Source organism: Camelus ferus, chromosome 24, assembly GCF_009834535.1.
Source record: "Camelus ferus isolate YT-003-E chromosome 24, BCGSAC_Cfer_1.0, whole genome shotgun sequence".
Classification (NCBI taxonomy): domain Eukaryota; kingdom Metazoa; phylum Chordata; class Mammalia; order Artiodactyla; family Camelidae; genus Camelus; species Camelus ferus.
The window spans coordinates 17832902-17850482 of NC_045719.1; the positions used below are offsets into that span (position 1 = coordinate 17832902).

General features: G+C 43.3%; 1 protein-coding gene across 13 annotated transcripts in view; it reads left to right on the forward strand.

The window, feature by feature from the left end:
- FHOD3 (formin homology 2 domain containing 3) overlaps positions 1–17581 on the forward strand; it is a 411926-nt gene that overhangs the window by 231123 nt on the left and 163222 nt on the right. For all 13 annotated transcript variants that reach the window (XM_032467256.1, XM_032467268.1, XM_032467258.1 and 10 more), the window contains exon 6: positions 4536–4630. In XM_032467256.1, coding sequence (XP_032323147.1) covers positions 4536–4630 — 95 coding nt within the window. The remainder of the gene's footprint in view (positions 1–4535; positions 4631–17581) is intronic.

Genomic DNA, 17581 nt, shown 5'->3' on the forward strand with positions numbered 1-17581 from the left:
GTTCATAGATACAAGACTGAATGTAATAAAGATGTCCCTTCTCCAAAATTTACCTATAGATTTAATACATTTCCCATAATACTTCCAAAAAGATGTTTTTTTTGTAGGTTTAGACAAACTGTTTCTAAAATTCCCATGAAAAGGCTAAAGGACAAGAATAGCCAAAACAATTTTGAAAAAGAAGAATGAAATTGTAGGAATCATACCACCTGATTTTAAGACTTCAGATGAAGCTGTGGTAATCAAGATAGTGTGGTATTGGCAAAGGGATGGATGGATGGATGGATGGAACAGAACAGAGAATCCAGAAATAGACCCACACGAACATCGCCAATTAATTTTTGGCAGATTTGCAAAAACAATTACATAAAGGCAGGATAGTCTCTTCAAAAAACTGTATTAGGTCAGTTACACAACTATGTGGGGAAAACATCCATCTAAACCTCACAACGTATCCAAAAATTATCTCAAAATGGAGCGTATATCTTAATATAAAAAGCAATCCTAAAAATGTTGAGAAAAAAATATTCGTGACTTTGGGCTGGGCAGAGGGCTCGCTCCCCAACTTCATGTCTTGCAGAGTCTTTCGTTGTGTGTTTCTGTCCAGGAAATAACTGATGTGCGACTTCAGTGACGTGGCTGACATGACTAACGTTTACTGAGCACTTACTTTAAGCAAGGCAATGCTCTGGCTCAATCCCTACAGCACCCCTGCAAAATACATACTGCGGTGTTACTGTCTCATTTTTGGGTGAGGAAACTGGAGCATGGAAAATTAATTAAAATGCCTGGAGTAAATTTTATGGGCAGCATGACAATAAATGCCGTGATCTCTTTTTAGACCTGTGCAGTTGTTACCCACCTCTCTGTTTGGACATTCTGACCCTCTGCATCCTTCTTGAAAATGGAAATCACTGATTTTCATGGCTTCTGTGACCCAAGCCATCTACCTTTTTTATTTTTATTTATTTATTTTTTAAATCTGTGTGAGTTTTATTCTCAGGCCCTCACTGAGATGGGGTTTTTTTTTTGCTGTTGATACCAGTGCAATGTAACCCACTTAAATCTATTTAGCGCCATCTTGTGTCTGCAGTGGGTTTTATAGGAAGGAATGCTTTAAGCTTTAGGGCTAGGGTACAAAAATATCTAGTCGGCAAGTGTTTGATCACCAAAATACTATGACAAACAGGTGTGATCAGAAAGTTGAATTCCATTTGATGTAGACTTTCTGGTGACTTTCCTGCTCCAAAGTGAGAAGTCAGTAGAACCTTAGAGGGAAACAGATCATAGAAGGAAAACGTATAGACATTCTTACTTTTTTGTAGCAGTGCCCTGGCTGGCTGGGCTTTTCTGCAGTACCAGAGGCCCTCAGCCATTAGAGAGGAGACTATTCCCGGCTTTTCAGCCTTGTGGGAAGGGTCCCCCAGAGGGATGTGCCTTCCAGAGGCTGAACAGTCTACGTTGTCTCCCTTGTGCCATTAGGCTGTTTTGGAAGATGCTGAAGTCCACCTTGGATTTGCTTGTTCAGCAGTGGGACTCGAATGGTTGAAAAAGACTATGGTACAAACTTCCCTTCCTTGGAGATTTGCCAGTTTGTTTTGGAAGGGAGAGGAAGAAAGAAAAAGGGAAAGGGAAAAACAGGGCAGGATGTGCTGAATTCTCAGATCTCTCCCATGAAGTGGGGGCCGTGTCTTTCTGAAGGAGGGAGAGGTGAGCTGAGAGGAATAGGCTAGTGAAAAATTCCTAAAACCCAAGAAAAGCAGCTAATACTTTACATTATACAGACTTATTTGGTTACTTTTCGTGTATTTGTTTACTTTCCTAATATAGAAGTAATCGATGCTCATAATGAAAAACTGGGAAAACAGAAAGAGGTAGAAAAAAAAATACACCCAAAGAACATACATCCAATCAATGCCTAATATATCATGGGTTTTCCTTTCCGACTATGCTTGAAGATTTTAGTGTTTTATTGAATTATATGATGTTCATAATTTTCTACTTTTCAATTATTTTATCAGTTACGTTTTACAGGTTAGGACATAGCTTTGGTAAATGACTGTGTATGCTGAGTTGTAGAACTGGTATGTATTTAAATTTTGGTTGATACTGTGATATTGTGGATGATACCTCAGTGACTATCTTTGATTCATCCCCCTTTTTCCCTTTAACTTAGGGTTATTTCCTTAGTAGCGATCCCTGAAATCACAACGGCTGGGGAAGAGCTTAGAGAGGACTTCCAGGCTCTGAGCATAGACACACAGGAGCCTGAGCGTCCTGGCTGGAGGTGGACCCCGCCACTTGGTAGTGATGGGGCTTAGGGGCACGTTCTTTTACTTTCCACAGCCTCACTTTTTTCTTCTGTTGTATAGGGGTGGGTATTACTACCCACCGCACAGCAAAGCTCTGTATTAATCACACGTATAAAGTCCCCCTCAGAGCTTGAGACACTATAGGTACTAAATGGTAACTATTTTAAAAACAATTACAGCACAAAATAGCCTGATTATAGGACTTGTGCCAATTTTGCCCTGCTGCCAATAGTGTATGAAGTTACTTTTTTAACCTCTCCAGCAACTGGTACCTAATCATTTCTTTAAAAAATATTTTGGATAATTTAAATTATTATTATTATTAAAAAAATTTTTTTCCTGGGGAGGAGGTAATTAGGTTTATTTATTTGTTTGTTTGTTAGTTTTTAATGGAGGTAGTGGAGATTGAACCCAGGACCTCGTACATGCTAAGCACACGCTTTACCACTGAGCTATGCCCTCCCCCTCATTATGGTTTTAATTTGTATTTTTTCTATTATAGTGAGAATGAATAACTTTGTTATTATAAACCAGCTTGTCATCTCTTTTATGAAATGCTTTTGGCTTTTTTCTGTTGGCATATAGTATTTTCTTATCAATTTGTATGAGTTGTTTATACAATGAGTCATTCAAACTATTATATTTGCTGTCATATGTCCGTTTATCTAGTATTATATTTTTATTTCCAACTTTGACTTTCTTTGTATGTTACATCCATATTTCTCATTAAGATGAGAAAGCGGTTATAATTGTGATCTCTTCATTATAAATTCTGTAGATGCATTTTTATTGAGTCTAGTATTTATTGCAAATAATGACAATATTATGTATTCAGTTCTAGTGATCCTACAGCTCGTTATTTTTCATGTCTTATTAAATTTGCTTGAAACTCTGTAGCATGGTGTTAAATAATCATGGGATTAGTGGCCATTATTTTAAAATTATTTATGATTTTAATAGGACCTCCAGTGTTTCACCACTAAATAGAATATGAATCTGTTGTTTCCAAAAATATACTGTTTATTGTGTTAAGCACATGTTCAATTAATTTTTAAATTTTGAGCTTTTACATATTTAGGAGCATAATTTTTCTTGTGACTTGTTATTTGATCTGTTGGATAGGATAATAATGGATTTTTTAACGTGACACATACGTTTGGGTGCTTGGAATTAGTCGATACCTACTATTTTGTGTTTTGCTCTTTTTAATCAACACCATTTCATCTGGACTGTTTCCTATGACCTCCATACAGAGTTGTGTGGGGGAGTGTATAAAACATAAAAGGATGTAAGAAAGTATATCAACAGATTAAGAATGATTCTTTAAATTATGAGATTATGAATTATTTTCACTTCGTACCTCTTACTTTTAGTTTTCTAAAATGAGATATCCTACCATTACCAGGAAAAAAAGGTCTTGCCTAAAAAGGTCAGTTCCATGCCAATGAATTATGGCTGAAATAAGATTTAGGAAGCTAGACATGATTCAAGGAAGCCTATTTATTTAGAGTATGTGACTTGTGTGTGTTCATTATCTAGAATCCAAATTATTTTGATAGTAAGGGTACTGAAAAAAATTGATAGAGTTAATATTTGTTTTTAAAAAGTGGTAACATGGCTCGTATTTTCTTTTTGGTGAATAATGACCGTATTTGGTGACTGTATTTTCCTTAAAATTCAGGACTTGGGGTCAACAATTTTTTTTCCCCTGATTTCTGATGTTTTAAAACCTGAAAAATCTTTAAAAAGGATCACAGATAATTACTTAAATACATATTTATTCCTTACCTTAAGGATTCAGATTGTATTAGCTTAGCAGCTGGGACTTGTCTGACTGCAGGCTGGGGTACTAGCCAGGTTGCTTTTAGAAACTTCATGCATTCTTTCGGCCCCATATCTCTGCCCCGTCTGGAACTACACACAGATACAGAAACGTAAAAACATGCATTTATACATTGAAGCACAGAGAGACAACAATCACTGGATTTCGTGCCTTAATTGCATCTTCCAGAGGCCAGGCATAGCCCCTATTTCTTCTGGTGTGGTCAGCACTTTCCCATATGAGATTCTGCTAATTTCAGAGCTCCGACAGTCTCTTTAGAGGTGATTCTTAACATACAGTGCCCTTAAAGTATGAGAATCTCACTTGACATTATGAGCACTGGAGATGATATTTACATATAAAACCGTAATGTCGTCTTCTTTTTCTCTTCCCTCCTGTAGCTTTGGGCCAGATTATGTTGTATGTGGATGGGATGAATGGAGTAATAAACCACAATGAAACCATTCAGTGGCTGTACACGCTCATTGGGTCAAAGGTAAGAGAAGGTTATGGTTGAACATTTCATTCAGTTTGCATGTCATACACCCCTCTCTTTGTCACCCTCTCTGAGATGGTTTTGCAAAAGAAGTTCTGTTCAGCTTTATTCCAGCCCTGTCACAGGATAAACGAGGACTACTATTTTATAGATTAAAAAAAAAAAAACACTCAAATTGCAAAGAGCTTATGAATTTTTAATGCATTTAAATTTTTTTCTTTGAAGCTTTAATCAAAGGCTTTGGGCACCTCTGGTTTTTAATGTTTAATTAAAACATTATGCCATGGATGGAATATTCATCTTACATGCTGTATTTCATACTCAATGTGTTCAGTTACTTAACTATATATTTATATGTTGTACATTTGTATACGCATAGTTCTCTATATAGAAGAAATTTGAGGCTGCCTTTCAACTCTACTGTCGATTGACCAACATTTATTAAAAATGTACCCAGGCACCAGGCACCATAGTCGGTGCTTTTCAAGCATTATCGCCTTTAATCCACATGGAAATAAAGCTTGGTTATGAGAACCTATCTAATTTCCCCCTAGATCTTTTCCCCATGCCTTGGCTATGAGTCCCCACACTCTAGGGGTGCTGTCCCAATGAGGAAGGTCCTCTCTGCCACTCGGTGTCGTAGAGGCGGGTGCTGAAGCTGAGTGAGGCTCTGGTGTGGTCTTCTCTGGTTTCTCGGGTGGGGCCGCGGGGGACCTGGCTGGAGGAGAGATTTGGAAGAAGCAAGAAGGGATCCTGGGAGCAGGTGCAAGGGAACCCAGGCTGGAGTGTGGTCAGCCTCTGGGGTGAGGGTGGGGTGTGGCATTGCAGCAACTGCAGTGGGTAACAGGGTCGGGCAGGGAGGGCAGTGAGGGCCTAGGTGGGGAATTTCAACCTGACTTAAGCTGGTCACAGAATCAACATAGCTCCCTGGAAGTCCCTGCAGAACACGTGGTCATCCCAGGCTCTCCCCATCCCTGCGGTCACTGCCACCCACACTTTGGCGGGCCTGCCGCTGCTGGCAGGTACCAGCGCTGTGCTCTCGGTGAGTCACATCCCCTGGCCTTGCCTCTCGCGTTTCCTGCCTCCTAAGGACTCTGCTGTATTTCAGGAGCACTCAGCCTTGATCTGGCTTTGCTATGAGAAGAGATCTAGTTGAGGCTGTGTCTTCCTTCCACGTTTCCCAGAGTCCTAGTGATTGTGCCTGTGTGGGTCCAGGGTCCCTGTGTGGGTGGGAGGGCCTCTTCCCTGTAGATGGCGCTGGTGTGCGGTGCCCACTGGGTCTCTGGTCCTTGCTTGTCCCTTGCGTCTTCCTCTCCGTTTTCTTCTTCCCAGTATTAGTGATAGTAGAGGCCCCCTGCCCCGCCCCCATTTTATAATAGAAATGGCCATGGTTTCTCTCAGGAGACTGGGAATCTTTTCTTTTTCTCCTTTTTTTTTTAAACTTTGGCTTGGTTTTCAATGAAGAACGGATATGACTGTAATTTACAAACTGCTGTAGGTGACCTTACAGGCTGAGGGCTTATTCGGTGGATTTAGCCAGGCTGAGGGAGCATTCCTATCTCAGATCCTGTTTCAGTGTTTTCAGTTTTTCCCTTCCTTCCGCTGGGAACCTTCCCTAACCTTCATGTTCATTTGGAAGCTGCTCGCTCCCCCCAGGCTCTCTGCATAGTCTCACACACCCCCAAAACAGGGAGACAGGAGATTTTGCAATAAAAATGGACTCTATTATGGTCATGATAAAACACTCACAACCAGCCATATTTCCAAAAGAAAATAAATCCTAGCAGCTCTGCTTAATGATGGGGCCAGTGACCACCTTTCAGCTCATCACTGGAAGGGGGTAGAAGGAGGGCAAGATCCGGGTGGTGGTGGGAGGGAAGGGGAGACAGGAAGAGGCGCCAAGAAGAGGAGGACGGGAGTGGTGAGAGGAGAGACCACGGGCTAGGAGGGAAAAGAGGAAATGAGAGAAGGGAAGTGGGCCCAACAGGAATGCATCTGTCTGATCAGTAGATGGGGGGAAGGCTCGGAGTCCTCAGTGCTGTGACAGCATCCTGTCCGCTTCTCTTGGGAGTCATTCTGCAAAGAAAATGAGCACCAGGAGAGGAGCACACAGGGACTCCTTATTGCACTGCTGAATAACAGGGAGAAACCATCAAGTTAAAAGCCCTCAAAAATGAGTCTGTAGAGGTTATGCTCCCCTCTCCTTTCCCTGTGTAGCCCACGTAGTGTTTGGGACCCTGGGTCCCTCTCCTGGGTGGCCTTTGTCTGAGGTGGGGCGGGATGTTGGCTTCCTGTCTAGCCACTTGGGGCATCAGCCCTGGGTCAGTGCTGGTTCCTTTCTCCATCACTAAATTTCCCACAGGAAAGTCCATTAGAGTCTTCAGCTCCTGTGTTCAACACTGGGCCAGTTACTCTGAGGACAAGAAAATAGAGCCAAGGGTCAGCCTAAGCCTGGTGTTAGACAGAGGACCATGGGTGACGCTCGCAGCCCATGTCCACTCACTGTGATGTCACATAATGGTCTCGCTGACCCTGCAGGTGGCGCTGACTCCAGGCCTGTGGCCAAAAGTCAACAGTGACCGCAGCCCCCAAGTTTATCTTCAGTGTAGTTCTTATGAGATCACTTGTTCACAAAACCAATATGGTGGCCCCAGCCCTTCCCCACGATAGGAAGGACAGTGAGGAATCTGCAAGAAAGAATGGATGCACCAACATGACACCCTTAGCTGTCGAGAAGGAAGCTTCGGTCCCCTCCCTCTACACACAGATGCAGTGATACGGCCACAGACGTTTCCCCAGTTCAAATTAAGAATTCAGGAAAGCCAGGGGTCCTGGTGTTTTTTGTTTTTTGTTTTTTCGTTTTTGACTGAGAGTTAGATATCTCAGAACCTAAAGAGCAGAAACCTGGAGATCCTGCTGTTTTTGCCTTAAACAGGCTCAGAGTTGATTATGGAATCCTGGGTTAGAGAAACCTTGTCATTCTGTTCTCATAATTCTTCATTTCCCTTCCATGAAAGGCAACACGGTGTGGTTTTTGCAGCGTGCCAGAGGGTCATTGTGCAATATTTGCAGATATTTGAGACTCATCGCCAGGGGAGAAAGTGATGCATCTGCAGCCAAGTCGTTACTTTTTAAAAGAAAGAAAAAAGTGTTTTCAATAACATGTTTCATTCTATTTTCAAAAATCCATCTTTAAACTTCCCAGCCAGAGGTAAGAAGCCAATGCTCATCCCATGACTTTTGACACAGTATGTTTTTTTCCTCTTCACACATCTAGAAGTCTGATTAATTGGGGTAGGGTATTCCGCTTATACAGCATAGCCTTTCGTCACCCCAACGTGGAGAGTCTGTCTCTCTGTATCTGTGTGGAACCCCTCTAGCCATGGGTGAGGACCAGGGATCTTCCACCTCCTCATGGGTTCTCCAGGGACACGCCCTGATGTGGCCATGAAATCTGCCCTCTCTGTGATGCCGTCTCTGTATTTTTCCGTCAGCCCCATCGAAGCTGGTTCTTCCAGCTGTGCTCCAGGCTGCTGACCGCCGATCTCTAGACTTCCCCTGTACTGCGTGAGGGTGGTTGCGATGCCTGTGTGCCTCGATTCCCAGGTGGCCCGGCTACTAAGTCTGAATCGAGGGGAGCCCTGGCCACAGCCCCCCGTCACACACATCCACTCTCTTACACACCTTGGAGAGCTCCCCCTTCTCACACACGCGCGCACACACACAATAGGGACACTGCTCAGAGTTTCTTGTTAGGACAGTAAGATGATGGAAAATAAAGTGTAGGATGGAGTTGGCGTTGGTGAAATTGACAGGGCTGGGAAGCCTGGGGCTAGCCCAGTATCAAAGCTCTGAGGTGATGAGGCCAAGCTAAGAATAGCAGCGGAAACAGCATGATGAACATGTGCAGACATATTTGAGGAACAGCTTCCAAGGACTGGGTTTTTGCATGTAGAAAAAAATCAGAAATCATGGCTAGGGTCTTGGTTTTGAATCTGGGCAGCTATGAATCCGGCATTGCTTCTGGCAGGAGTAGAAAAGTTGGAAACTGGGGTTCGTTAGCAGGAAAGCTTTGACATGGAGGTTCTGAGATGCAAGTGGCGACCCCCGGGAGAGCTGAGCGGGTGCATCCGTGGGCCGGGAAGTGCTGCCCGGTCATGGAGGAGGGGAGGCTCGGTGAGCCCTTTGGTCTTGGTCACTGGCGTGTCACTGCTGTGCGATCCACTCATGACCCCCCTGCGGGTGAGATCTGAAGGGCTTCTTCATTTTTAATTTTTTTTGGGGTAATTAAACTTTTTATTTTTAGATAATTGTAGATTGACATATAATTGTTCGAATTAAGCCATAGGGATCCTGTGTGGTCTTTATCCAGTTTTCTCCAAAAGTAGCATCTTGCAATAAAGTGCTGCCGTATCACAAACCAGGATATTGAGATTTTGGTGCAGTCAAGAGACAGAATATATCCATCACGAAGAGGACCCCTAATGTCACCTTCCTCCTGTTCCCACCCATGTCCAAATCCCTGGCAACCTTTAATCTGTTCTTCATCTTTATACTTTGGTGATTTCAACAGTGTTATAAAAATGCTAGTCTACACAGCATGTAACCTTTTGGAAAAGTTGGCTTTTTTTTTTCACTCAGCATAATTATCTGGAAATTAACTGAAGTGCTTGTTGAGTTACATAATGTAAAACAGAATCCTAGCCTCGAAGAGTTGGCAAAGCCTTGCTCAAGATGCTCCTGACATTCACCAGCCACATTCCTGATGCCTGTGGAGGCAGACCAGGTGCCATTCCCTCCGACAGCCATTGTTGGACACTGGTGGGTCCTTTTTGGGACCCACCTCCACCTCTCTGTCATTAACCAAACACTGTGCACACACTCGCTTCCCTCTGGAAGCTCTTTGAGTATTTAAAGGCAGTCACCATGTCATCCTGTCCAAGCTAAACTCGATGGTTTCCACAGGTAGTCCTTGGGGACATGATTCGCAATTCCCCGTCAGGCAGGTTACTAATTTTTCTGTCCATCCAGTACAATCAATAGTAACATGGCAGGCTCCTGGGATACAGTATCACTCCTCCACAAATCCTCCCTCTGAGTTTAGCAGCATCTCTGGGTGCTGGCTCAAATCAAAATGATAATTCACTAAACCTCCCAGCGTGTTTTTGTTTTTGTTTTTTCTGTTTTGTTTTGTTTTGTTTTACTCATCCACATTTGCCTGTTTCTTCCATTCTCCATCTCTGTGGTTGATTTTTCACACCTAAATGAAGGGCTTTGTATTTTTCCCCATCGATTTCAGGCCAGAGTTCCAGCCTCAAGATAGTTTTGACTTTTGCTTTGGCCGTTGATTATGTTAACTCTTAATCCTAGTTTTATTTAACGTAAATTTAATAAGCAGAGCTTCTGCGTCATTGACTAAAATGTTGACAGAGGCAAGGAACGTGTAAGCCAGTGCAGCCTGCAGGTCAGGGTGTTGGGGTCATTTTAGTGAAGTTACTGACAAGACACCAAACTCGGTGATCATTCAGCCTTTCGTCGCATTCACAAAGGAGGCTGCATCTGGTGGTCAGGGTGAAAATTTAGGGTCAGGCACATCTCTGTGATCCTTCGGGTGGATTATTTCTGTTCTATAAAATGGAGCTAATAATCTGTAAGATGGGATAGCAGTGAAGGATATATAAAACCCTGAGCATTGTACCTGCACCTGAGTGCTCAGAGTTGTGAGCTAACAACTCTTTCCTGCTAGTCCGCCTACCTCCCACCTCCTGATGAAAAAGGGAGATGCGCTCAGCTTGCCAGGGCCTGCTCACCTGGAAACTGCTGGTCTTAGATGCTTCCGTCTCTCTTCTAAGTGCTCAAGAGACATTCGTCCAAAAATCCTCTGGAGCATATAATCCAGGATCAGTAGTGGGTTTAGAAAAATGTAAGATATAATTTTTCTTCATCCTTAATCCTTTACCAGAAATTGAGGCAGTGAACTGTTTATAGGTTTTTGGCAACTCTTCTGTTCTCTCCCTGCTGTTTTAAGGATTACCAGTCCTAACTTTGCGTTGTGTGAGGTGCCTGCATTATAACTTCTCAGAGCATCAAATACTATGTTTAGTAATTCTTAATGGTATCATGAAGGATTCCTTTGATTAACATGTTCAAATGTAAAAAAATGAAATAGTGACCGTCTTGATATGAGTGATTATCTGAACTCCTGCTCTTATTCTGAAGAAGCACCATTTGTACTGTTGTTGGAGGTACATAATTTCCCAAGGTTTTTAATCTATGCATCTTTGGATCCTCACGTTAGAAAACAGAGGTTGGATGTCTTCATTAAAAGTCATTTTACCTTCAATAGAACACTCATTAAGATGGCCTTACATCTGGCTTCTATCCAGGAAAGGAAGGCTTTAGGCTTTAAAAATGTTTCCAGGGACTGACATAAAAAATATGTCTTGCAAGGGTTAAACGTTTATTCACTCTTTTTTCTTCTGGGTTCATTTTGGGCAGCTTCTGTTGACTTATCAAGGTAATTGGTTCTGTGCTCACTGTGTTGAGTCCTCCTGATGAACTTCTTCACCTCTTACAATACTTTTTATTTCTAGCATTTCTGCTTGACTCATCTCTATAGTTTTCCTCTGCTGAAATTTCTCATCTGTTCATGCATGTTGTCCACTGTTTCCACTAGAGTCTTTAACATATTAATCATTGGGAATTTTGTAGGTTCAATGTCAAGTCAAATCTGCGTCTAGTTCTGTTGATTGTTTTATTTCTTAACAGCAGGGGTGAAGAGTTGGGGCCTTCTTGCTTTTTTTTGGGGTACATCTTGTAATTTTGGGTTGAAAGCTTGCCATCACATATAGGACGGAACAGAGGTAGGTAGTGTTTATGCCTCTAAATGGGCACGTCTCTACCGCTAGGCTATTACAGTGGAGAGGTTGTCAGTCTGGTCATGGGAGCAGGCTTGGGGTTTTACTGTTGCTATGGTTATCTTCCTCCATGCACCACCAGTTTCCATGTTCCTTAAAGCAGTATCTTATGCTTGAGGTGAGGGCTGGTTTGCCAAAGGGTTTTTCTCAATGTCCATTTTTCACTGTCAGCTTTAGAGCTTTCCTGCGTGTCTGGGCCTTGGAGGGGATCTCTCTTTCCATGCTCCTGCCCCTCCCCTAGTGGAAACCTGCTGTGGGTTGGTGCTTAATGGACTGGACTCTCTCCATCATCCTTGATCCACATTGATCTTCAGCAGGGTCAGTGTGCCTGGGTCTTTGGTGGGGCTCCCTCAGTGATGCCACACCTCCCTCCATAGTAGGACACCTCTAAAGGTCTGGGCTCAGGATGGTTTCCTGTCCCTTCCCCAGCAGCACAGGCTTATTCTTTTCCTTTCTACACCGCCTGTGCAGCGGGGGCCACAAGATTTGCTGCCCTTCCCTCAGAGAGGAGAAGGCTCTGGGTGTGGCTTCCTGCCTGTCCAGGTGGCAGTGGTGGCTGCTCCCCTCCTCCAGTGAGGTGGTTGCTGCCATTCTGGTTATCTGGCTGTGCAGCCCCCAGACCTGCACCCTGGGGAGTCTTACATCTCTGTCCCTGCCTGGGTCTTCCTCATGGTGCCACGGAGGTCATGGGACAGCACCTGTGAGGGCTGCCACATCCCACCTTCCTTTGCATCTGTAGTTCCCAGGGGTTCCAGACTCTTAAGATCATCCATGCTTGGCCATTAGCAATTTGTTAAAACTGTGATCTAAGTTTTACTTACTGCTTGGTATGGTGGCCCCGTCTTTCTTCCCTCCTCTGCCTCAGATGGGTCATTGCTGTGTTCCATCTTTTCTTGGCAGAAGGGAAGTCCCTTTTTAGGGTTCAGGCTACTTGGTTACCCTGAAGCCCCAGCTCTCCGATGGGCTCAAGGAAAGCTGATTTTAATGATAATGTGGCCTTTTTTTATTGTTCGGTTTGGAGCCACACTTTTTGCAGCTTTCTAAGTAGAAGGCAGAAGTACCATTTTCTATCTTTAAAAACACGTTAAATAAAATACCATGAGATCTACTCAGCCCATAAATTCTATCAGATTTTTATGTTTAATCTTTCTAAATTCCTTGAATGAAGATGTGTTTTATTAATAGAAGTTTGGATTAAAACTAATTTCATGATGCAGTTAATGGTAACAGACTGAAGGAAAAACAGCTAAAGTTTATTGGTCTAAAATGAAAACTTGATATAAATAACCTTTAAAAACTTTTACTGAATTTTTTATGATTAGAAAAGTAATATATTCTCTCTGTGTAAAAATTTAGAAATACAAAAAAGTAAAAACCATTTGAAATGCTACTACATAAAGATTAATTTTGTACATTTCCTTCTAATTTTTTTGAAATTTCCTTACAGTTAACTCAAAATATAGTATAAACATTTTCCTGTGTTATTATGGTATGTTAAAAAATAACACTTAATGCCTGTGTAATATTTAGTCATATGAATGAATGTACTATATAATTTGATTTTTCTTATATTATAAAATCAAATTGTTTCTGATTATGTACTATATTCAAAGAGCTTCTTTGTTTCTTCATGAAAACATATTTGGTGAATGAGGTTGGGTTTGAATTTCTTCCATGTTTATCAACATCTCATTAGGTTAGATTTTTAAAATTCCACAGGTTTTAATAGCAGATTTAAGTAACATTTCTGTCAGAGATACTGTGGGTACAAAGCACCAGCCTCTCCTTTAGGGATGTTGTTCTCCTGCTGATTATTGGGCTGTGCACACCCAGAAAACGAATTCTCCTTGATTTGATCTCTTGGATACCCTCCCCGAGGACAATCTCAGTGGAAGGAAAGAAAAAAAAGAAGTTTGACTAGTCATTGTTTAGAAAGAAGGAGAAACCAGGGTTTCAAGCCAGGCCTTACAGGAGCCTGCTTGCTGAGGTCCCCATGGTCCAGGATGGGTCTCCAGCCACAGGGCTGGAACAGCAGTTTCTTCATCCACTCTGCGATGATCGGCTTCAGGGAGCTGATTTTGTGGTAGGAATCACAGCTCTCCAGAGGCTTGTTGATAACCCAGAGTGACAGCTTACTGATTTATGTCGACATGATCCCCAGGAATGGGAAAAGCAGGAGCAGGGTGGGACTTTGACCCTTCTGCCCTTGTAGGGCTTGTGGCCCAGGACTAGCAGCCGTGTTCTAGCAGCTGGAGAGAATGGGAATGGGTGGTTCCATTACGGAATAAAATCTGGGGGGATGTAAACACCCCAGAGTAGCCAGTGTGCTGTTCCTTGGGAAGAGACGTCCTAGAAGAGGTGGATGGACAGGAGGACCAAAAAAGCATAGACTTCCTGGGCCACCCCGGGAGTAGCCTGCTGACCCAAGTCTGCCTCCGCCAGCGCTGCTCACCCCCATGCCTGCAGCCTCCCGCCACCTGCCAGTGCGCACCTGCCCTCCTGCTCCAAGGAGATGTGCACTGACTGCCAAACTCTTGCTAACAGCTCACCATTCCGGAAGTTTGGTTGTTCTCCACTGTCATGTTTCCAGCGCTGGTTATTAACGTAAGAAAGGATTTTAGCATTGATTATTGTTCGGAAAAGAATGTCACATTCCCCCAAGGCTTTTTATTTTTGCACCAGAGGGAAAGATGGGGTTCCCCATAGTATAGTAGAAAAAATCAGAGCGGCCTGTGTTTTTCTTGGACTTCCTCCGGAAATTCGCTGTGTGACAAGTTGCATAGCCGCCTAGAACATGAGATTTTGCATCTGAAGATGAGGATGTCACTCAGTGGGAAAGTACCCACCCTGGTTGACTTCCCTCCTTCATTTTGCAGATACTGTCAAGGCAGTGTTTCGGTGAGGGTTTTCGGTAATCCTTAGCCATAGCAGAGTGGATTTGTATTACCTGTTATCAACGAACTCTTCATAATTACACTGAGTATCCTAAGGGAAAGTCAAGAAAAGTGGACTTTTTTTGGTCTTGTCTACTTTTAGTCATTATTCGTTGAGGAAATTAAGCCCCAGGATTTATCTCAATAGAAGAAAATGTTCACTTGTGGCATTACTTATTCATTTGACGTTTATTTAAATTATTTTTGAATGATCTTCTATATTTTACATTCTGCAAGATTTCCTACCACTAACTAGTAAAAATTTAAGGGCATCCCAGCCTTGCACTCAGCTACTACATCAGTCACCAGGTTGATTCCCTTTCTGCAGATTGCAATGGGTCATAAATAGGCTGGCCGTCAGGCCCTGAGGTCACAGCACATGGACCTGGTGCAGGTGACCTCCTGTCCTGGCAGATGTGTCCACACCGCTCCCCCACAGACACCTGAAAGCCGCGGCTCAGAGCTCTGTACTCAGGGGATGTATTTGGGTCCATCCTTTACCTCACTTTGCAGACGGTGTCATAGAAGGGGAGAGATTTGGAGCCCAGGGTATCTGTTTGATAAGCAGTTGCAAAGCCCTTAGGGCTCATTGTGAGCTTGTTGCTCAGGAATTCCGAGCTTAAGTATATGCCTTAGGAATAAAATGTTTAAGAAGTCACTTAAATTTTGTTGTTGTCGTTAAAACACTCAGCACGTTCTTAGTGCTGGTGAGTTTGTAAATAATGAGACAAAGCTTTATGGATCGAGTTACCTTACAATTTCTAGTTCAGTTTTAATAATCAGCAGTCAGTTCTTTAACATATTTATGCTTTTTTGGAGGAAACGACTAGAATGAAGCATGTCTTTCTAACCCTCTTTGTAATTTAAATCCTGAGGGTTGGAAATTGTTTTCTTTTCATGGTTGCTGAGTTTTTAGAAGAGGAGTAGGAATTTGGAGATTTGGGGGACTAATTTTATTTCTACTTAATAAGCAGCATATTTGACCTGCTAAGTCTAGTTCCTGGTTTTCTCTAAGTACAGTTTGCTTTTAGGTGCAGAATTATCGAGAAACTGCCTTTCATACCTTTCCCATCCATCTGGTACATGCATTTTGTTTAAAACCTAGACACCCCAGTTCTGTACAGGCTAACCCCAAGCCCTCCCTGTGGGTTGACCCAGAAAATTAAAAAAACAGAACAAACAACAAAAACTGCCAAGCACCGCGTGGACATCATCCTCCTACTCTCAGTCCCCGCCTCCTTGATACGGTTGGGACACTGGAGTCTGGACTTGTTCCCGCAGTCTGGGGGCTTGGTCCTCTGACTGCAGCTTGACCTGAGAAGTGCTACGTCCCCGGGCCGTCAGGCGTCCCTGTTCCTCTGAAGACTCGTGGCCTCGTGTTGTGCTGTGTAGGAGCAGAAAGTGAAGGTGACAGCGCAGCGGAGGGGAGGGCTCAGCCCAGCTGCCCCCAACGTCGAGAGCACAGGTCACAGCGGGCTGCGTGTTCCTGTCCTGGTACAGAGGGGTGTCTCGGATTCCTGTTAGAACCCGTGATTTAGCTCCATGCTTTTAAAACAATGTAACACGTAATTTATTATAATGGACAGCACTAAAATAGAGTTCTAAATTTTTTAGAATGTGATTATAGTTGACTCTTGAATTACATGGAGGTTAGGGTCACAGACTCTCCAAGGAGTCAAAATCCGTGTATAAATTATAGTCAGCTCTCTGTATTTGGGGTTCCTCTGTATCCGCAGTTCTGTGTCTACAACCTTGGATCATGTGCTGCTATAGTATTTACTTAAAAAATTTTCTTCTTATTGAAGTGTAGTTGATCTACAATGTTAGTTTCAAGTGTACAGCAAAGTGATTCAGTTACACATATACAAACATATATATATTCTTTTCAGATTCTTTTCCATTATATGTTATTATAAGAAATTGAATATAGTTCCTTGTGCTCTACAGTAGGTCCCTGTTGTTTACCTATTTTGTATATAGTAATGTGTGTTGTTAATCCCCAACCCCTAATTTATCCCTCCCACCCTTTTCTCTTTGGTAACCATAGCTTGTTTTCTATGTCCATGAGTTTGTTTTTAGTTTGCAAATAGAATTTGTATCTTTTATTTTTTAGATTCCACATATGAGTAATATCATATGATATTTGTCTTTCTCTGTCTGACTGACTTCACTCAATATGTTCATCTCTGGGCCCATCTATGTTGCTGCAAATGGCGTTACTTACTTTCGAAAAAAAATCTGTATATAAGTAGACTCATGTGTTATTCAAGGGTCGACTGTATATAAAAAGTAGGTAATGTCCACCCCTAAAAAAGTGGGCTTATTCGTGTAGTCAGGAACCCAAAGATTGTCCCAGGGCTCTCCTGCTCCCTGGAGGCCTAGGAGGCTGGGTGGCCTGGCCAGCTCTGATCCTGTCCCATTGACTCTCCTCCCCTCCAGACGGGCTCTGCTCTGGGAAGTGCCCTCTGTCCTCAGCAGCCAGGCTCTGAGGGCCTCCCACATGGGCACCACCCTCAGGTGTCAGGTGTGGAGGTGTTCCGGGTCCTCTCTGCACTGCAAGACAGGGCTTGCTTACCCCCTCACGGACCCTCGCTGGGTGCTGGGCATCTGGAAGGCACTCAGGAAATTGAAAGAAGCAGCAGAACCTTTTGGGACTGGGAGGGGGCCCATGTGGGCTCAGCCAGCGCACACCCCTCCAGGAGCTGAATTTGTTCCCCCGTAGGCTCAGCACGTGGCCGCTCAGAGCCTCTGCACGTGGGGCATTCGCTCCCCCAGTGTGTCGTTTGTCTTAGAACCACGGCCTTGGAGGCTGACTCCGTGTTGCCCTGTTTAACTCTTTTGAGACTGGTTGCTTTATCTTCCCAAGCGATTGATGCGCCAGAAGAATGAGAATGAGTTCTTACTGATTTTCCCCCGGTACTAGAGGGATAGGCAGGTGTGCGGTGAGCCTGTGAGTCCTTGCAATGAGACCCCTCATCAGAACATGCAGAGCTGAAATCTTGGCTTTCGCTGCCACAGTTCTTAGAGAAGCCTCGGTGTCTGAGCCGCGCAGTAGCATGTGTCCTCTTGTCCCCACCCTCCTCCTTCGCGATCCTCGCTCC